This window comes from Myotis davidii, unplaced genomic scaffold (genome assembly GCF_000327345.1).
Source record: "Myotis davidii unplaced genomic scaffold, ASM32734v1 scaffold164, whole genome shotgun sequence".
Classification (NCBI taxonomy): Eukaryota; Metazoa; Chordata; class Mammalia; order Chiroptera; family Vespertilionidae; genus Myotis; species Myotis davidii.
In genome coordinates this window covers 3932905-3955431 of record NW_006296417.1, presented here as the reverse complement: position 1 = coordinate 3955431, position 22527 = coordinate 3932905, and the positions used below count along the sequence as shown (strand labels likewise).

General features: G+C 40.2%; 1 protein-coding gene across 7 annotated transcripts in view; it reads right to left on the bottom strand.

The window, feature by feature from the left end:
- The window catches only part of CHD2 (chromodomain helicase DNA binding protein 2), a 119892-nt gene that overhangs the window by 89815 nt on the left and 7550 nt on the right, over positions 1-22527 (bottom strand). For 3 of the 7 annotated variants that reach the window (XR_001515200.1, XM_006771751.2, XM_006771753.2), the window contains exon 1: positions 9185-9621. Coding sequence is in view for 5 of the 7 variants with exons in the window: in XM_006771751.2 (XP_006771814.1) it covers positions 9185-9285 (101 nt within the window). In the remaining 2 variants the exon portion in view is untranslated. Of the gene's footprint in view, positions 1-9184; positions 9627-11726; positions 11849-12736; positions 12870-13215; positions 16367-21512; positions 21582-22527 lie in introns of those variants that run through there. The other 4 variants (XR_001515201.1, XM_006771752.2, XM_015569137.1 and 1 more) reach the window with 4 other exon arrangements.

The window sequence follows — 22527 nt, the reverse complement described above, 5'->3', positions numbered from 1 at the left end:
TGCCCTAGCTGGTTTGGCTCACTGGAAAGAGCGTTGGCCTGGGGACTAAAGGGTCCCAGGTTTGATTCCAGTCAAGGGCATGTACCTTGGTTGCAGGCAAATCCCCAGTAGGGGGCGTGCAGGAGGCAGCTGATCGATGTTTCTCTCTCATCGATGTTTCTAACTCTCTATCCCTCTCCCTTCCTCTCTGCAAAAAATCAGTAAAATATATTTTTAAAAATTGCAATCTCACTGTTACTCCTCGTAGTGTCCTTGCACTGAGATGCGTTTATTAAAAAAAAAAGAATTACATATTAAAGAAAAAAAACAATAGATAATTGGGCAAAGGAAATGGGCATGCAACTAAAGAAATGAAATGGCCAATAAATTTATGAAAAGGTAATTAAACTTCCCCGGTAATTTGGGATATGTCTATTACAACAATATTTGACACTCATTTGCTTTGCAGAAATTTTAAGGGTCTGATAATATTAAATGATGGTATTAATATTTTCTTACTTAGGAAAGTAAGGAAAACAGTACTCATATACCACTATTGAAAAAATAATCACTAGAAGCTTTGGAAAGCACCTTGACGTTATCCAGTAAATCTCAAAATATCCCTATGAATCATGCAATCGAAACTGTGGGTACAGCCCTAGCTGGTCTGGCCCAGGGGATAGAGCAGTGGTCTGCGAACCAAAGCGTCCCGGGTTCAATTCTGGTCAAGGGCACGTACCTTGGTTGCAGGCTCCTCCTCGGCCCAGCCCTGGTCAGGGTGAGTGCAGGAGGCAACCAATCAATATGTTTCTCTCACATCCATTTTTCTGTCTGTCTTTCCCTCTCGCGAGGATTAAAAAAAAACAAAACTGTGGCATGTAATCTAGATAAATTACCAAACTTGGGCAAGGGGCAGGCTGTATAAAATTGTTCAGAGTTCTGAAATCCTAAGATTAAAAAAAAACAAACAAAAAAAAACACACAACTCTAGACGTTTATGTGTGAAAATGAAAAAAAAGTGAAATATTCATACTATGCAATGAACAATGACAGACTAAGAGTGAATTAGATCTATAAATGACAATTTCAAAACTATTATGTTTTGGGGGGTATATTTTTTTTTAGTTGATTTCAGAGAAAGGGATAGAAACATCAATGATGAGAATTATTGAGCAGCTGCCTCCTGCACGCCCCCCTACTGGGGACCGAGCCCACAACGTTACAAGTGCCCTGACAGGGAATCAAACCGTGCCCTCCTGGTTCATAGGTTGATGCTCAACCACTGAGCCACGCCAGCCGGGCAGAAAGAGCTGTTTTTAACATTACAGAACGATCAGCATTCAGGAGCAGACCTTCCTAGGATTCCACAGTTCTTCTCAAAGTATTTCTGACACTGTTAACTGGAAGTTATTCCGACACTCTTCCCAGAAAAAGGCACATGTACGAAATGCTGCTTACAGTTTTAGGGGATAAAGGCCACGTGCCATCAGATTGAGAAATCCAGTGGGAAAGAAAATCCAGTGGGGAAAAAACCTACCTTTAATGAAGTACGTTTGTAAAATTCCCAACGGGTGCTAGATAGCAGTCATCTTATCTTCATCATGCTACTTAGGGCGGGCGCATCAAACACGGCACCCAGGCGTCGATGTCATTAGGGGAAAATGAATTCTAGCAAGAAGCCCGGATAAGGAACAACTGGACAACCATCTCACAAATACCGACCCAATCCAGGTCTGGCAATGGACTAAGGATGATACAGAACACAAGGCAAGCTTTCTACAGGGAAGAACGTAAGAAACGTTGCAACCCACTGAAGGGAACTCTCTCCCTTTGATCCCATCCCTTTGGAGCCCTGGGGAGAGATGGGACCCGTTGGACCACGAATTCCTTTCAGCCCCATAAGCTGTCATCTTTAGACTTTGTAACACAGCAACTCCACAGGTCAAAGGAGATTGAAAAGGCGAGGCCGCCAACCGCAATAGCAGTAAATAGCACCTGCGCCCGCAGTGTCGCAGGAAGGAAGTGGGGTCCCGGGATCAGGCCGCAGAGAAGAAAAAGGAAAAGGCGAGGGCTCACAGCTTTCTCAGTAACAACCGACACGCACTCACGGTGGCAAGCGACGGGCTGAAAGCTCTGGACCAGTGTCTCAAGGGCAGCGGTTCTCAACCTGTGGGTCGCGACCCCTTTTGGGGGTCGAACGACCCTTTCACAGGGGTCGCCTAAGACCATCGGAAAACACATAGAGAATGACATATTGTTTTTGTGATGAATCACGATGCTTTAATTATGTGCCATTTGTAACAATGAAATTGGGGGTCACCACAACACGAGGAACTGTATGAAAGGGCATTGGGAAGGTTGAGAACCACTGGGCTAGATAATCCTTTGCTGTGGGGGGCTGTCCTATGTGCTGTAGGATTGTAGGGTGCTCCCAGCATCCCTAGCCTCTACCCATTTGATGCCAATTGCATCCCAGCCCCAACCAAAAAGATCTCCAGCCAAAAGTCATGGGGGAGGGGGGAGTGGATGGGCACAGGGTGTCCTTAGTTGAAAAATCATTGCTTCAGAGGTATTATTTTATTTAACCCCTAGAGTGCCGGGGAGCACCATCACGCTCCTCCTGTCTTTCGCCACAAGTGCCGGAAGCGCTATCGTAATTTTTTTCCTAAACTGCTGCAAAATCAGCAAAAATGCCTTGGCGATTTTAGCACAGTTCCTAGGATATTGGTTGGCACTCAAAGGGTTAATTCTAACTTTTCCCCCCCAAGAGACACACCACACATTCAATCCTAATTACCCTGAAGGACCCACCTGGACACACGTACGGTATGTACTGCTCAAGCTCTAAAATCTAATCAGGTAGGTGCCAGTTTGGCGGGTTGGTCGGTTTGTTTTTAAGTGATTGTCACGCAACGCCTATTTGCAAACTGAGTTTCGTACAAAACAAACCGGAGGCAAAGTCCGATCTTGGCCGAGGGGAGTCACAGTGCACCAGGGCAGAGTTCCTCTGAGGACGCTGGGACACCCGCTCCTGCCCGCCCCGCCTCTGCGCAAACCATCCCCCACGCGGTCTCCCAAACCGCCCCGTGGGAACCACTTCTGATGTCAAATCGCAGCCTTTAGAACAGCCCTGTGTTCTGGCATCAATCACACTCACAATGAGGTGATTCTGCGTTTCTGGTTTCTTTAAAATGAAGGTTAAGATAAGCGGAGGACAGCCCTGCCTGGAGTGGCTGACTCAGTGTCTGCCCGCGCACCAAACAGTTCCGGGTTAGACTCCCTGGTCAAGGGCAGATACCTGGGTTGCTGGGGGGGAAAAATATCCAGGGGAGAGGATTAACAAAATCAACAAACAAAAAAGATAATTCTGAGTATTCCTGATTTTTACTCTGTTCCAATCTCCTATTTAATTTCCTCTAATCCCTCTTCAATTTGTCTGCAACTTTTGATAAGATGTTTTAAGTGGAGCCAAATGGCCGGTGTTTGACTCAGATTCTACCATTTATTCTACCTTGTGCCACGGTTTTCTCACCTACTAAGTAAGAACGATAATCATACCTCACAGACCTGTGAGGATTCCTCTAAGGAGCACAAATAAAGGACTCAAGTCCCAGGCTCACGCATAGTAGAGAGAGTTAGAAACATTGATGAGAGAGAAACATCGATCAGCTGCCTCGTGCACACCTCCTACTGGGAATGTGCCCACAACCAAGGTACATGCACTTGACCGGAATCGAACAGGGGACCTTTCAGTCCACAGGCTGGCGCTCTATCCACTGAGCCAAACTGGTTAGGAGGCTCTCTTGCTTTTTTTTAATGCTGGTTACAGTTCACAAAATACCACGCTAAGGGCTCGACAGCGTAGCCACACCCACTGTCTCAACCCCATACAGACCTCCAAGCCCAAGCTGCTGTTAAAACTGCCCTAACAAGGGAACTGAGAAGATGGGGCAAGCAAGGGAAAGACCAAGTTAGGAAACAACATATGAACAAGAAATGCTGCCTCAGAAGATTCGAACCCATGGACACACATGCAAATGTGAAACACAGGGTGAGCTCTTACCCGAACTCAACGCCCCGGCCACTGGTATTTTGACAAACTCTTCAAGGTCTGATATTAAAACCAGAAAGAAAAATAATTCCGTCGTCAAATGAAAATTCAACCAAGGAAAATCTAAACATCTAGCCCCGGCCGGGGTAGCTCCAGGGTTAGCGTTGGCCCCACACACCGAAGGGTAGCGGGTTCGATTCCTGGTCAAGGCACCTATCTGGGTTGCAGGTTTGATCCCCACCGCTCAGAGGCAACCAGTCAATGTGTCTCTCTCCTTTCCTCCCTCTCTTCCACTCTTTCTAAAAACATAAAAAACTAAAAAATAAAAATAAAAGTCAATGGAAAAAATAGCCTCCAATGAGGATGAACGAAACAAATTAAAGATCTAATTGGCTTTACTGAACAATTCCGGAATCAGGCAGCTTCCCATCTAGCAAGTGGAGAGGAGCTCTATAGGGTTGGATGATAGAAAGCTTTTAGAGCAGTGGTTCTCAACCTTCCCCATGCCGCGACCCTTTCATACAGCTCCTCATGTTGTGGTGACCCCCAGCCATAAAATTATTTTCGTTGCTACTGCATAACCGTAATGTTGCTACTGTTATGAATCGTCATGTAAATATCTGATGTGCTGGATGTATTTTCATTGTTACAAATTGAACATAATTAAAGCACAGTGATGAATCACAGAAACAATATGTAATCCTCTATGTGTTTTCTGACAGTCTTAGGCGACCCCTGTGAAAGGGGTCGCGACCCACAGGTTGAGAACCGCTGTTTCAGAGGCGGAAAGGGGGGCAAGAAAAAAAATTATCAGCCGGAAATCTGTTTTCAGGCAAGGACCCGCTCCTCCCAGGGGGACATGGAGGGCCCATCAGCGCACTGCCTCCTGTGGGAAACAGGAAATTCCAGGCGGGCTGGCCAGGTCACATTCCAGGGGAAAGTTGGACGTATAATTGGTTAGGGATTAGGGCCTGGCTTGCTGGTGTGGGGCTTTCACCGGAGCGACTCTATTCTCGGCCTGTTGTGTCCCTCTCTCTAACACAACTGACTCATTAACCATAAAGCACATGAAGGAAGTAGAGGAATCCAAAAACACAAATATTGAGACGATGTATATGTATTTTCTAACATGATCAACAGGACTTGAGGCATTATGCGAAATCAAACGGACAGGGCTCAGGGGAAGACCGGTTACTAAAAGCAAGCTGCAGCCAACATCAACACGGGCGGTAAAGAGTATTGCTGTTATTCATCCCCAAATAGCACTGCACCTTGGTATTCGTTACTCAGCCTTGCACAGCCTGCAGGGAAATGAGGCGCCTGGGCCAGGACAGCCATTACTAGCTCCCAGAAGGGGAAAGGGGATTTGTTCAGAATGAGACTGACTCCAAACAAGAGGCTGCCCCAGTCCAGACAGAATCATAAGCCCCATCCAGAAAAAAAAAAAAATAAAATAAAATAAATTCTAGGATCGTATCCGAGTCACCGCACCAAAAAAAAAAAAAAAAATCCTAGGAGAGGACTGACTGTAAAAGACACGCAAAGTTTCACTTAACTAAAAGGCGAGTTGCCCCTAAAAGCATCTTAACCGGCCTAACCAGACCCCTGTGGGAGACCAGGACACCAGTCACCGCCCTCAGGGACAGCCTGGCTCTCATAAAAGTGCTGAGAAGGCATAAAAGATGCCCTGGCTGGTTCGATTCCCAGGATTCCCAGTCGGGGCACATGCCTGGGTTGTGGGCTCGATCCCCAATAGGGGGCGTGCAAGGAGGCAGCAGATCCATGATTCCCTCTCATCATTGATGTTTCTCTCTCTCGCTCCCTCTCCCTTCCTCTCTGTAAAAAATCAATAAAATATATTTAAAAAAATAAATAAATAAATAAAAATGAAAAGCACAAAAGGCTAAGAATGGAGAGGAAGCATAAGGAAATAAAATAACATTGCTAATCGCTTGCAATTATGGAGCACTTTCTATGGACCGGGCCGGGCTCTTTGTTTAAGCACTCTCAAGGCATATTTTTAAAACTATATTTTTATTGATTTCAGAGAGGAAGGGAGAGGGAGCGAGAGAGAGAAACATCAATGATGAGAGAGAATCATGGATCGGCTGCCCCCTGCATGTCCCCCACTGGGGATAGAGTCCACAACCCGGGCCTGTGCCCCTGACCGGAATCGAACCCGGGACCTTTCAGTTCCCAGGCTGACGCTCTATCCACTGGGCCAAACCGGCCAGGGCGTTATAGGCATATTATTTCATCAGAATAACCTAATGAAGATCATCCTCCACATGTTAGAAAAGAGCAAATTCCAAGGCCAGCAACGAGTACTTCACTGGCCTACATTGGGGAGAAAGTTTCAGATCTGATATACACACTGCACTGGTGCCCACGATGTACACAGCTCCTGCCAGGCACCGAGGGAACAGTTAAACGCATCACAAATCGCAAGACAACTCACGAGAACTGGATCCAAAGTATAAAATCGGGGCTATCCTTAGCACGATGCCTCTCCCAGGGCCCTTCTACAACACTCACCCATGCAGACCAGGGCGACCACACCATCCCCCAATTATGAGGAAAGAGACTTTTAACCCTTTCAGTATGAAATCCAGAAGATGTCGATGAAATGCCAAAAACGGTGTCTCCTAACCAAACGTGTTCACGGTAACATGCTACATTGGAACTACATGCTACAAAGGTGGACAGCATAAGAAGTGTAGCGTGGCCCGGCCGGCGTGGCTCCGTGGTTGAGCTTGGACCAGGAGGTCACGGTTCGATTCTCGGTCAGGCACAGGCCCAGGTTACAGGCTTGATCCCCAGTGTGGGGCGTGCAGCCGATTCTCTCATATCATTGGTGTTTCCTTCTCTCTCTCTGTCTCTCTCTCTCTCTCTCTCTCTCTCTCAAATCAGTAAAAATACCTTTAAAAAGGAAGAAATGTGGCATAAAGGCTTCCATACAACTCCGTTCTCCAGGATTTATTTCATAAAGCAATGCCCTGTCCCGCAAAGATAAACGACAAAGGTAGACAGCATAGGAGCTTTTTCACTTGCCCTACCAATCCAAGTTTAGACTGGAGAGGCAGAAAGGTACGAACAGACATATAAACAATGTGCTCCAACCCTGGCATTCGATAAGTCAGTTCTGCCCAGGTATAAACTTGACTTCAAAGCCCCCTCCAGCTGGGATGCAGGAGGAAATGGCTCAGGGACAAGCACCCAGCAGAAGAAAACCAACCCAGTTCTTTGTATTTGTATACAAAATAACGTAGGTGTTTAACAAAATAATACACTCACCTGGGTGGTCTGTGTTAATGATAAAAACACGAGATGAAACAACAACCAAAAAACAACAACAGTTTCTTTGCTAAAGTAACCCCCCCACCCCCGCTTTCAAGAAAGCCAATTGAATTTTAAGGATAAAAAAAGAAAAATGTTACTGGATGTCTCCCAGAGCACTCACTCAGTTTTTTATATCAGGAACAAGTTTATTGTGCTACGTTTTATGGGAGAAATGAGAGGAGTTTGGAAATCTCAGGTGGCCTCAAGGTGAATCTCAAATGTGAGGGGATTGCTGTATGGGTGGAGGGAAGGGGGTGGGGGCGGCATTAATTGTTAAATTGTGAGATTCAGATACTGTCAGGTGAAATGCACACTTACAACTAAAACCCTTAGTTTGCCCATCTCCCTGTGGCCACGTAATCTTTGCAAAAGGCGTTCATCTCCAAAGAGCCAAATGGCAATTCAGGAAGCGGCAGGTTTTCAAACGAGAGTCCAAACGAGGGAGAGAGGAGAGCTTTACCGACACTTTTGCAGGGCGAACAGGGGAGGAACACACAGAGATGGTTCCAGAACCAGACCCAATAGTACGCTGTTTCTTTAAAAAGATAATTCAATGCATAACAGTTCATAGATAAATTGCTGTATTTTAACTCACGGAGTAGCGACATCTAGTCTATGGGGCAAAACACCTTCAGCAGAATAGTTTCGACCCTGGCACAGGACTGCAACGCTACTTAATTCTATCCCGCGTTTAGGAACATAAGGAAATACGAAAAGGAATTTAGCGAACGTGAAAATGTGACAACAAACTCAATAAACCTTTTAAAAAACCTTTGTTCTTGTTTCTGCACGTGCACTTTTTAAGAGGTTGGAAACACCAGGGAATGATCACGTTCTACAGAATTTGTCACTGGGGCTACCAAGTGCTTTAAAATTTACTTGACCATAAGGTTTTAAAAATCACGTACAGAACCTTTGATGAGCAAGTCTGAAAACCCAGATCCACCTACGTTTTCCATAAAAAATCCAAAGAATTCCGCCTGCGTACCACAACAATGAGAACCTGCAAAACCTACTAGAATGAATTTTACCTTTTGTAAACTCCACTCAGTAATTTAATATACGCCCGGGTAAACATTCTACCTACACTCAGAAGGGCCGCATCTCTCTTGAAGATATTTTACTGAAAAAATTGCTGACCTAAGGCCAACTACATGAAACTTCACTCCTGTCACCCTCAAAAAATTAAAATAAAAAACTGCAATGACATAGGAAAAGTCGTCTTGTCAGCACAATAGAAAAACAAATAGTCTTGCCTTCATGCTTAAATTCATTAATTTGCCTGTATGTCGTCATTCGGTGAACTGAGATTTATTTTTAACCAGAAATCTTTCCAAACAAGGCAGACCACGATTATCCCCAGAGTATTTTCACATTTCTCGGGACCGAATAAAAATTCCCTGATGGCGACGGAATTAAAATTTCCTTGAGATGTTTTGCAAGATTTTGCCAAGTGATTGCAACATAAGCTAAACTTGGGAGTCACTTTTCTTTAGCACGTGTTCATCACTTGGTTTCCTAACACCTGTTTGCATAATAATGGATGCCTAATGCTCTATTCTCTCTTGTTTTGTGTTTGTTTTTTTTAAATAATCTTCACCCCAGGAGCCTGCAACCGAGGCACGTGCCCCTGTCGGATTCGAACCCTGGACCCTTCAGTCTGCAGGCCGCCGCTCTACCCACTGAGCCACGCGGGCCGGGCTGCACCAGCATTCTCTCTTCTTAAGTTAACCTACTATTTACAGTTCCGTGAAAGTTCCCGGTATTTTTCTACTTCACTCTATCTTGAAAGCGAATCCCTTTGCACATACTGACCTGCGCTTTTTTCCATCAAATGCCAATGCAGGGAAGGCAGGGGCCCGAGAAAAAATGCACGGGGACAAGTTCAAATAATCGTCCCTTTGTTTAAGGGCCATGCGTTTGTTCAAAGAGTACGGTCGCCCGCTAACACGTTTCCATCGGAATAAAAATGTCTCCTCTGGCAGCGAAATGGTAACCAAATTAAACCCACTAATCACATTGAACAGAAAAGTGGGGGGGGGGGGGATGGGGTAAGGCCCGCTCGGATAGCAGACAAGAAAGCGGAAAACGTTCAACGCGGTCGGAAGGCTTCCTACGAGCGCCTTTTCACTTTCTCCAAAGCAAAAGCTGTTTTTCTAAAAGAGGAAAACCATTCGCGGGGAAGGGCACGAGATCCCAGCTGCAGGGTGCGGGCCGCGGGCAGGAGGGCGGACAACCGCCCGCAGCGTGCACGCCTGACGTCAGGAGGCGGGGCCGACGCTGTTGACCTGCTGTTACCAGGCGCGCGCTCAGCCAATCAGCTCTCGGCGCCGGCGCCGGCCGGCCTTTGAACTCGGCACGGCAACTTCCTGCTGTTTGGCGAGTACACAGTGCAATGCAGTATGTCTGTCAGCGCTGCGGCACAAAGGAACAGCCATTTTGTGACTGAGCTGGACCTGCACCAAGATGCCAGGGGCTCTCGGGGCTGCTGTCCGCGCTAAGTACCGAGATGCCTTTTATTTCGGCACCAGACAACCAAAAGGAGGAGAGGGGAGGAGAAAGAGGGGTTTTGGTATTTCAGCTTAATTCTCTTTATTTGCCATCTCCTCCAAACTCCCGATCCGTGAGAATTATCAGTGTCATAAAATGGCTGCCACCGAAAAAACTGACTTTTACAGTCCACAAGCAATTGCAGTTAGCATTTCTCAACAGTCCCGGGGTTTTAGACTCGCTGCTTAGAAGCTGATTGCAATGCAGGTGATTTTCACCACACCCCGGCTTATCAGAATAAATCTGGTTCAAAGACAGACGATTTGGAGATAAACTTAACAAACGGTCTCAGTTCTTAAAGATAAACTGCTAGGGCGGAGGAGCCCTGGAACACAGAACTCCGTGTGCACACACACTTCCATTCTGGTTCCCCTCGCTCCCGCTTCCATCCTGGGATATTACCGAGTTACCCCACAATGTCTCTGATTTACACACGTGTGGGGTGTGCATTTCTGTGCAGGCCCACCACGGTCACTTTGTTTTAAATGTGTAGAAACTTTCCAGGCAGCCAATACTGTTAAGATCTTACTTCTGCAAGGGGACTTCTGACTCTAGTTCTAAAGTCACGCTATACAAAGTATATGTAACGTTATGCTTAAATATTAACTTGGAAAGAATAAGTTACATAATGACTGGCAAGTACTGCATTATTTCCAAAAGGAGGGCACGTGCACTCAGTCCCTTCAGGTCCCCAAGTCATTCTCCAAGTTGACTTGACCCTGCTAACTTCCACCTGCCTGGCCTGCAAACGTGGTTTTTGCAGCAGACTCTGTGACAAGGAAACGGGTCCTTCGTGGGAAAAATTCTGGAGGATTCAGGAACCAAGGAAGAGTTAGGGACGGCCTCCTCTACCTTAACCCACCGAATATAAAATATAAACTCCTCCAATAGAACACCAGGGAGTCCTGGAGCTTTACAATTTGAAAAGGAAGTGATGTCATAATTATGTACATGTGTCAAGGTATTCAATGTAGGGTATCTGTCATTCAAGTAAATGTCAGTCTCCGTGGTCTCATCAAGGAGTCTTGCAAACGTTTTTGGACACTCATCAGGTACACGAGTCAAAATACACTTGACAAAGTGCATTTAAAAACACAGCCCATGCTTCTGAAGCCCCCCACTGACAGGAGGCAAGTGCAGGACAGCTTCAAAGTAGATTTCCAGGTGAAGTAAATCATTAAAAGAATAACAACACTGCTTGACTGTTTTAAATTAGAAAGCAGAGTTTGATCAAGGTTAACCACAAACCTTGCATAAGAAAGCCAAGCCCCCAGATGAGACTATGCAAAATCACTCCCAGGGGAGTATCCATTGTAGGTACTGAATCTTTAGCAATTTGTCAAGTATTTGTCAGGATTCCCGTTTCTTCAAGTCACTATTACTTTTCAGAAAAAAAAAAAAATCAGTGTGGGGTTAATAGAGCAATTTTCTGTCCTAAATCTAAGGTAGGTGATTACAAGGGCATTTCAGTTCAAAAGACACAGTCCAAACTAGGTGACAACTCAATTTGCAAAAGAATGTGGAAAGGTATTTGTGAAAGCAAAGGTCAAAATACCTGAGGTCTAAGGAAACAAATAAAATTCATCATTTGTAATAAAACCACATTAAAAACTTTCATATTCACCATCCTGGTAGTAAAAAAGCATATTATATAAGATTACAAAAGTAAAACCAAATTAGAAAGAAAAATCATATAATCAAGCACATCCTTATTAACTCCAAAGATTTCAAATTCGTAACGTGCCAATTTATAGGCGCACACATCCAGAAATGCATGCATGTGCTTTTAAAATTAATATACAGATCATACAAAACATCTCAGCAGCTTTATTCCTTAGTCACTAACAAGGCACTCCAGCAAATGTGAAACGAATTATGATGTGAACAGTACATGTGTAAGCTTCCGAGGATAAAGCATTCCAGGAGACACTGTTGAAATAAATCAATAAATGTAAAGCAGCTATAACTAAAGTGCCAGGATCATATACTACTCAATCTACCACCAGAAAGAGCATTGTCTGAATATAAGCATGCAAATGTTGAGCCTTAAATATTTCACAAGCAAAATATACAATTTTAATCTCAGTAACAATCACAAAGCAGAAAAGGAGGACATTAAAAGAGTACTCCCGGATTTCTGGGATCAGATTTAATTTCATAAATGCAGGAACTGTAACCATCGAACTCAAGGTTTTGATAAATCCTATCAAAATGTCTTAAAATGTCCAAGGTATCAAAAGAAATAGAGAATCAAGTAAAAATGTAAACTGAGAGGCATCAGTCAAAGGGTCCCTTTTGCAATTTCGCTTTAAAATGTACATTTTTTCATTCATATAACTTTCTCAAATGTCTATTTACTATAATTTACTACCACAAGGCTCCTCTATGGCCTTCGGTTACAAGTTGGGGTATCCTAGTTTCTTCAAAGAAAAAAATTTGCCTTGTATGTAAAATGGTGCAATGCAGCAATGGCTAAACCGACAAGGTCATTTTTCTACAGCCCGAAAACCTAAAACCTGAAATTTATTGTCAGAAACACTGCAGTTTACTGAAAAGTCCCCCTCGAATAAAGGTACCTTACCTTTCGACTGCTGTAAGAGGCCTTAAGTCAACTCAACTTTCATAAATTGCTACCAAAAAATTAGGGTGTGGCATATTAGCAATCTCAAGGTCACACTTTAAAAAACGAACCCAAATAAGTAAAATACTTAAAATCACACAGACAGCTACCCTGGCCTGTCAAGGTAAACAATGTAAGTTGAGGTTTCCCCCCGAAAAAAAAAAAAGAAAAAAGAAAGAAAGTTGATAGCTCCATACCTCGATGCATTGCTGTGTGGCGAACTGTCCTCCTCTTGGCTTTTGTCCTTATTTCTCATCATCTTTTAATTCTTAAATATTAAGGGGGAGGGGAAATCTGTGTTTGCTTTGAAGTCCTGTGCCCAGGTATTTACTGTTAAAAGTTGAAAGAAAGGTAAGGTGCCGGCTTCTAGCGATGGTTTTATTACCAGGAACAAAGTCCTGACCATGTCACGATATTGTTATAATACAACAGCGGTTAAGCACCGAAAAATAAAATTATTTCTAGTTTTACCTTTAAAAAAAAAAAAGGGCAGGACACACGGAACAGGGGGAATCATCCCTTATCAATACGGAAAGTTTCTCAAAGTAACACACTGGATACAAATAACAAGCTCTTTATCTTATTGCGTCATCCAGGAATTTCTCCTCTTTACCGAAAATAAAGCCAACTTTCAGCTAGAAATCCTTTAAATTATCACTCATGATCACGAACTTACCTGATCCATGTAGTAGGTCCAAAGCCAGAGAGTCCTAGCTAGTGGTAGAAATAGATCTGGTCCCAAACCATTAAAAATAAAAAACGAAATTCTCCGTGAAAAACAAAAAAAAACCCGAAAAATAAATAAAACAATCCTCCGATCTGTGAACGGGTCCAAAAAAAATAAAGCAACAATTAATACGGAGCCGGGTCCGGGAGGGAAAAAACCTCATTAGGAGAGCGCACAAAAATGGAGGTGCGCCATGGCTTCTAAGCTGGAAAAAACAACGACCTGGGCTCCCAGTACCGCTGCTTCTTTCCAACAAGGCACGAAAAGAAAGCCCCAAAAAGCTGCTTTTCCCCCTCCAAGGGGTTCCGATCGACCCCAGTCCGTCTCTAGGAGAGGCAGGGGGCTGCGGGGGCCCCCTGGGGCGGCCCGAAAGTTGGGGAAAGTTGCGTAAAGTGAGGCGAAGGCAGGGAGCAGAGCGCGCTCTCTCTAAGGCACAGCCGCCATCTAGAGCCTCCTTCCCAGCTCTGAGAGCTCTGCCTTTGATTGACACTCTCTACATTTACCCCACAACTCAGGTGATGTACCATAGACCCACCCCTTCATCTCCACCAAAAAAAAAAAAAAAGAAAGAAAGAAAAAAAAGATCTTCCATCCCAGGGAGCCAGAGGACCCCACACCCCCACACCTCCCTGCCCCTCCAGACCACCCCATCAGGGGAAGGGGGGAGGGTTTCTTAACCCCCTCTGGCTCAAGCACCCTTTTTAAGCCAGACAGAAATGTAATTTGTTCCTTTTGTCTAAAGATCTGCTAAATATTTCAGTCCTTGGGCTAAAATAACTTCCTTTCTGGGCAGGAAGTGGTGTTTTATAAAGCCATTTTGAAAAAGGGATAATTCTGAGAAAATGTTAAGCTCATTTTAATATTAGTCTTTTTTTAAAAATTAACCCCACCCAGGGTAAAATGGTTTCCAAATAAAAACAAAATCTCAATTTTATAGATTAAATTCAAGTTTGATTTCTTTATTAAGCCTAAAATTATCTAAAGACCAAATTAGGGGCATTTTCCATCCCAACTGGAAGAAAGGGGTACAACTCAAGAGCGCCTCCCTAGTGTTCAGTTGCATTAGCGCAAAAATTAATGCAACTCGTTTTAATTTGAGAATTTCCATTTTTCTTTGTACTTTCACAAAATTCTTTAACCCATTCTATAACCTTGCAAACTTTACACCCCCTCCCCAAATCTCAAAATCACAATATATTTACTTCCCACATTGATTCAGGCAAAACAAAGTTATTAAACTCAAGAATATGGAACTACCATTGTCTTATCGATGACAAATCCAAGAAACTCGACCGCCAAAACCAACACAGCACATATATCCCCAACTCTTCCCTTCTATTTCAAATCAATTTCTAAGTATGTTCAGATTTTTGACAATAGTTAATAGGTCATATCTGACAGCAAGTTATCAAAGTAATGTTACAGGTCAAATTCTCCTAAATATCAAAACCATTAACATCTATGGAAAACAAAATACTAATGCCAGAAACAAATTGTTCAACACTTTTTCTCTCAAAAAGCACCCAAGAAAATATTCACACATCAAAAAAAAGAAATCAAATCAACTTTTCCTACTCAACATTATAATCTTCCAGAACCATGTCCTTTCCTCAATGTTGATATCCACTTTCGCTTTATACCCAACAAAAGCAACAAGTTACATCTAGGTCAATGTAAAAGCCATAATCCAAACCCAGTTTCAATTCCACACTTTCTACAAAAACGTGATTTTTGTACCAAAATCCGAATCCAAAATTCCACTTTTGATATATACAAACCAACCACTTCAAACCAGTCAATGAGAACACATACTGCACATGTACTGATAATGAATGTGTGCTATATAGTATTTGACATTAATCACAAATCACAGTATGATTAGCTATTTTCTCTCACACACACAAGAACAAATCAAGCCGAACATTCCATGTATAAAGGGAAAATATCAACAATTGATTTGGTTTATCCAAATAAAGCCTATCACACATTTATAAACTTAGTGTCAGTTGATTATCAATAAAATGCCAGTATTCACCTGGAAATCAAATATGTCATCTGTGACATGGTGTGATTCATTTATTCTGAATTCCTAAATGTAGAGAATAAGAAAAATACAGAATATTCCTATTTTATATTTACATCACGTATATTATAGACAATATTGCCACCAAAATTTTAAGGCCTTTTATGAATATCTTAAAGGACATTCCCTAATAAATCCAACATTTCTTCCCCCTAACATTAACTAGACAAGAGGCATCTGTTTTGTTCAGATGAATATTCTATCGCAAGATGTTTTATTTTCAATATTAAGAAGTGCAGATAAAAAAGACGTTTTTATCAACACAAAACTCAGAAAAATACTGTTATCACTCATCCTGAATTTTGAGACAAAATGCATTTGTTTTAAACGTTCATTAAAATCATGTGGCAAGTTAAAGATTCTATTATTACCTATTGACTGGTTATTTTGCAAGATATTCAAGAAGGCATAAAACAGTATTTAACCAAACACCTATTTCTTAAAGCACAAATAAATTTCCACAACTGGTGGAAATAAATCTTAATCAACGACGTAAAATATTTTCCAATACACCATTGCCATTTTACCAGCTTTATTCAGTACACTTCACTGCTGGACAACTGTAAAGGCCCAACTGTTATTTACGGCGCACATTTAATGTAATGAATCTTCAGCTTAAAAAAAAAAGCCCAAACTGAGAAATTTTAAAATGTTAGAAATTTTATTAAAATTAACATTTCACAAGGTCATATTCATACAAATCAAATTGAAAAAAAGTCCAGACATACAAACTATCATCTCTGTTAACGTGCCATCTTTCATCTCCAAATGTCAAAAATGGGCTTGTTTAATGATACAAAAAGTCTTTGGAAAGTCAAATCCACTGTCCATCTGTGTTGGGTAAGAAACCTATTGTCTTCATTCATTTCATGAAATCCATGTTAAAAGAACCCTGTCTTGGGTTGTGTATTATCACAGCACTCTTGTATTAATCCATTTTCCTCTATTCCCCATAGTGGACTGCCATCTTGATTTCTCAGAGGTAGGGTCCATTTGAGACGCTTCAAGCTGTGGGTGCTTGATGAAAACATTAAAAGAAAAAACGCTGTTGGAATACCTTCAAACAGAGAACATCCACCCACCTTGAAGACACTCTTACCATACACAAAGCTTTAATTGTGTAACAGCTTTAAACTATGAAACTGTCTTATTTAAAGTTGTATGTACTACACACAACTTGTCAATGAGAGAATCAAAGACTACACACAAGTAACAAAGTTCTTTTACTATCACAGATACACTTGTAACCATAAAAAAAGCAGCAGTAGCCTGGCCAGCTTAGCTCAGTGGTTAAGCATGAACCAGGTCATGGTTCGATTCCAAGTCAGGGCACATGCCCAGGGTGCGGCCTCAACCCCATTGGAGGGGCGTGCAGAAGGCAGCCAATGATTCTCTCTCATCACTGATGTTTCTATTTCTCTCTCTCCCTCTCCCTTCCTCTCTGAAATAAAAAATGTATTTTTTTCAAAAAGTAGGAGTAAAGAGATAAATTTTTACTAGTTAATGTGATACTGTTTTAGTGTTTGTAGAAGACAAAAATTCAAATTCAAAACCCTGGAAAGCTAAATTACAGCAACACTATGGATTTTAAATCTCAATGAAGAACTTTCCAATATTCTTCTTCTTCAAAAAAAACCAAAACACACACACACTAATTATGTAAAAGAATCCTAAGGAATAAAAGAAACCAAAGCAGTGGATCAATCATAGCATAGTTTTCCAGTTAACAGATATTAATTTTGCTTAGAATATCGCAAATAGACAACAAAAATGCCACTATCTTTAGCTACATATCTGAAAATGCTGGAAATATGTAGCCACTAGGGGAAAAAATATAAAAAAGGCAAAGTGTCAGCTTGGCTTATTTGATATTTGCCATTAAATGCTATAAGATTGCAAATTATATACAAATAAAATACTCCCACTGCCAAAAAATCAAATGTTTCTCAGAGAATGACAAATACATTACTTAACTACTTTGAATTAAAGGGATAAGTGGGAAGCCAAGTGATTTTAATGTAAATAAATAATCCTGATGAATCAGGATCCACATAATTGCAAATATAAGTTTTAGCCCTGGTCTTCTCTGTAAATTATGCAGCTCTCAAACTAAATTTATAAAGTCTGGGTGACTGACTAAGAGGTTATTAAGTATAATAGCATTTTTGCTCATTAGGTAGTTAATACCTTGTATCCTAAACTATAATTAAAATTTGTCTACTATCTATAATAATCTATAATAATAAAAGTGTAATATGCTAATTAGACTAGATGTCCTTCCGGGTGGATGAACCGGAGCCACTTGCACAAATTTCGTGCATCGGGCCTCTAGTATACAATAAAAAAATCTACTTAATAAACTATTTGGTTAACCAAGAAACACTACCATCCATATTTTTTAAAAAACTAAAAATGAGTGTCACAAAAATCAGTAATAAACAAAAGTATTTCTCTTTAATTACTCTGCCGATTTCTCTCTAGCCTGAAACTCATTCATTCCCCACATCAGTAAAATATCTTCCATTTGAATTGTTCAGTCCTTTAAGTTAAAGTATATACACTTCTATATAGAACTATAGAAATAAAAATACCTTCATTCTTCTTGCAGAGTTCATTATAAACCAAATTTCCCCCCATCTCTATTGTTTTGATGCAAAATCAAGCTCTAAATGAAGTTGGGGAAGTAAATACTACTATGATGAACAACAGAACTAAAGCATTGATATCAAGTTACAATCATTTCAATGTCTATAGGTGCAATTTATTCAATTTAGTACATGAAATGATAAATCAATGCTCTATTTTCTTCTGCCACAGAGTAAGAGGTAAATTCATCCAGGACTTTATATAAAAACCCATTATTCTTTAAATTAAAAAAAAAAACCTAAAGAGATTAAAAGCATTCCAAAATTACTCAAAATCACTAGCTTGTGTAATAAAAATAAAATAGAAAAAACTTAATGTATTGGTCATTCTGTCACATATGATGTCATGTATTTAATATAGTAAAAAAAGGGGGGGGGGCTGGGAATTGAAAAAAAAAATGCTAAAAGAGAAAGCAGATACTTCCATAACATTAAAAACCAGGATCAATCTGTACTCTTTAAAGTCAATCAAAAGCCAAAAGAATCTTATTAATATAATAACTAAAAGTGCTCAGTCAAGCATCAAAGCATCTAAAAGTAGGGGATTTAGGAGTAAGCCATTCATTTTCATGGAATTCCAAATTCTTACAAAACCTAAAATTGCTAGTAAGCAAAGTTACATTAAAAATTAAAAAGAAAGCAGGCATGAGTTCTTTGAGCCTAGAAATATTCTTGGTTAACAAAATCCAGTTCATTTGTGAAAGCGTAACAGCAGTACCTACCTCATGTAGCAGTAGTAAGGCTTAAATGAGATAGTATCTGTATAGCATTTATATTACCTGGCATATATAAAGACTTCAATAAATGTTAGCTTTTACTCTGATATACCATGATAATCACAGTACTTGGGGACCTACAAACTAACCTTACTAAATTCATGTAACTTATAATCCAACAGTAATGAAATCTCTGAAGAATCCATAGAATCGTGGAGTCAATTACTTAAAACACTTTCTGCTTTAAAAAGACTATTTAGTGTTGCACTAAAATAACATCAGTACAAAAAAACTGAGTAGAGTTTTGATATCAAAGCCTTACTACTCTACGTCTCTCCAATAACGTGCAAATGGCTGTAGACATACTGGAGAGATGATGGTTTGATCTAGAATAACATCATCAAAGAGACCCAAATCTTTTATTTCACATAAAAGGTAAGCTTCAAGCTCATACTATGGAAAGTTAGACTTTCCACTATGATATTCACTAGTTTGTTTTCTTTTTATGGAAAATTGCTTGTTCTAAATTAAATCCCACAAGCAAAGGTAAAGACTACTATGTTAAGAGAGAAGGAAGTAATTGCTACCTCTTAAAATTCGCCAATCCTGTACATAAAAAAAAAAAAAAAACCATAAAATTAAGGAGATCTTCTGTTTCAATTCTGATCCAGCAAATGTGTTCCAAAAACAGAGACATTGTAATATAAAGTATTGTTAACTCAAATGCAAGTAAATGGTTCATTATAGAATTGAGTTTATGCGATGTTCCCCCAAAAGAAGTAATCTCCTTATCTCTACTTCCCAACAAACCCCAATTTTTAATCTCAATAGAAATGTGGGGTACAGGGAGAAATACAAAGACAAAGAAGTGATTAATGGCTCTTAATTTTAAAAACGGGACTCTAATAATGCCACAATTTACTAAATCATCTTAAAACTGGAACACTTATTGCAAAATCAAAGGAATAGATGGATATAAAATTATCCAGAACAGGAACTTATTTCCCATCATGTAATTAATTAAGGTTTTTTTTGTCTTGGTGCTCATGGCTTGATTTCAATATTCTTTGTATTGGTCTTTGATTTGAAAACATTTAATAGAAAACTCACGTATCTTGTCTCACTACCCAGTAAGAGCTCAAATCCTTTATAGGATTACAGTATATTAACAAGTCCGGGTCTTGCCCTAGCAGGTTTGGCTCAGTGGATAGAGCATCAGCCTGGGGACTGACACTCTATCAAGAAGGGTCCTGGGTTCGGTTCTAGTCAAGGACCCATGTCTGGGTTTCGGGCTCCATCCCCAGTAGGGGGCATGCACGAGGAAGCCGATCCATGATCCTCTCATCATTGACGTTTCTCTCTCTCTCTCTCCCTTCCTCTCTGAAATCAACAAAATTAAAGAAATTAAAAAATAAAAAGTCTGGATCTTAATAAACTAAGTACAAAATGATCTGAGAAAGACCAGCCAACTGTTAATTATGATAAGTTAATCATCTTAAAGGTCTTGTCATCAAATGAAATCTTCCCCATTGCCCCTATAAGTAACAGATTGAGACTTGTAGTTTCTTGTCAATTTTAATTGTTACTGAGTCCAAGGTTTTAGCTTTTCAGGCACATTGAAAAAATTAATAAAGTATTAAAACTAATGTTTCAATAATGAGTTTCAGTTTGGTTTTTTTATTAGACCCAAAACACTACTTGATAAATGTTTAATGGACACTATATATAATAATAAATCAACAAGTATTTATTGAGCATCCACTACATGCCAGGCAATATCTCTTCAAAATATTTGATAAGACAAGGTCAATAATTGTACTATATTAGGAAAGTTTTCATCTCTGCCCTCACCACTCCCATAAAAAAAAAAACCAACTTATTATTTTGCAGGCCTTAATGGCCACTTATACAATGGAAGTTGAAATAGTAATTAGAATAAAACATTATCTAGAATCTAATTTCCAAATGTGATTCAAAAATAAGTGTCTTTAACAAACAGCTAGTACGTAATTATCATATGTAAAATTTTTCCAGTAATAAATAAATCCCTTTGAGAATTCATCCAAATTCCTTTACACAGTCTAACCACTAATTCTTTCCCACTATTTCTCAGGTTGGGAATTTGAAAAACTACTCCATAGTAATTGTTACCAAGTCTTCTAATATCGGAGCATAACCCCATTGTCAGAAGAAATTATTATTAGGCTTTCAAAAAAGGGAAGTTCAGAATTCCTTAATTTATTAGCATGACTACACTAACATCCATTAAAAAATATGTTCTATTACCAATAGGGAAACCAAGGGCTTCTGATTTCTACATACATAGGGTCAAGTTGACAATCAAGATGGATCTAGGACAAGACAATAACTATTTTAGGGTTTGTGACCATTAACTACAACTATTCTCAACTCTGCAGTTGTAGTGGGAAAGCAGACACAGAGAATGTATAAATGAAAGAGCAGAGCTATGTTCCAATAAAACTTTATTTTTAAAAAACGGGAAGTTTACCAACACCCAGATCTAAGGTGGTTAGAAGTATGTTCAACTATGGGTTTCTGTGTATTGTACCTCTTGCTTCAGTTTAATTGAAGAAAGTAGGAAATAAGTTAGAATAAATTAATAAGCAAAATTGAAATAATAAACTTCACACACATCTAACCATGCTGGTTTTATTTTTTTTGTGTTGCTTTGAGCTTCACTAAATCCCTATGTATTTTTACAATTCTGACTCAGGCACTCAAAATTTCCAAAGTCATATTTAAAATTAAAACAGGAAAAGGATGTAAATTGAGTAAACTTACTAAATGCTTCCACCAACATCTATTACGTTGTACAGGCCCTTTAGAGATTCAGTCTCAGGATTCACATTTCTGCAGAAAACAAAAAGAATATAATTTTATGCGTAGAAAAAAATAAAAATAGTATTAATATGCCAGGATTTATTCAGAAACATCTTGTAAGGATCACTCGCCAGAAGCCCAAAACACGTGTATGCATATAAACAAGTAGAAGATAAAAAGTTTTACCGCAGAGGATCTTAAATTTGGCTGTACAGGACTCACCTGTAAAATGAGTTACTATAAAAACAAGTGAATGTCTAAATCTCAGTCCCCAAGAACTCCAACAGAGAAAGCAAAAATTTGGGCTCCCCCAGGTAGATTGAATGGATAGCAAGAGTTGAGACCCAGCTGTTTAGCAGAGCCAATATCACTACTTAATAGTACAAAATTATTTTATCTTCTGGTCTCTCATTTGTCTACATTTAAAAGTTCTAAAGGAAAACTTGTATTACCTACCTACAAGGTCTTGTTTTCTCACTTTATATATTGTCACTAGAGGCCCAGTGCATAGAATTCATGCATTGGTGGGGGGCGTGGCTTGCGGGGATTGGCCCACTGTGAGAGCGCTGCTCATCCCAGTCAGCTGAGCAGCACTCCCATTGTGTGAGCGCACTGACCACAAGGGGGCAGCTCCTGCGTTGAGCATCTGCCCCCTGGTGGTCATTGCGTGTCATAATGAGCGGTCAACTGGTCATTCCACTATTTGGTCGCTGGGCTTTTATTATACAGGATATTATTTTAAATGATCACGTACACTATTCTAAGGTAAAGTGTTGGAAAGGAATCCTTAGGCACAACTTCAAACTATTTTTACTAATTGTACTGATCTACTCAACTCAAATCCTTTCTAAAATATATACTTGATTAACAAAAATATCATATCCATGCTTTTCACTAGTTAAGATTATCATAAAGTAAACATGGAAGGGTTGTTTCCTATATCTCAAATATCTTCTGAATATAGGTTAAATACTAT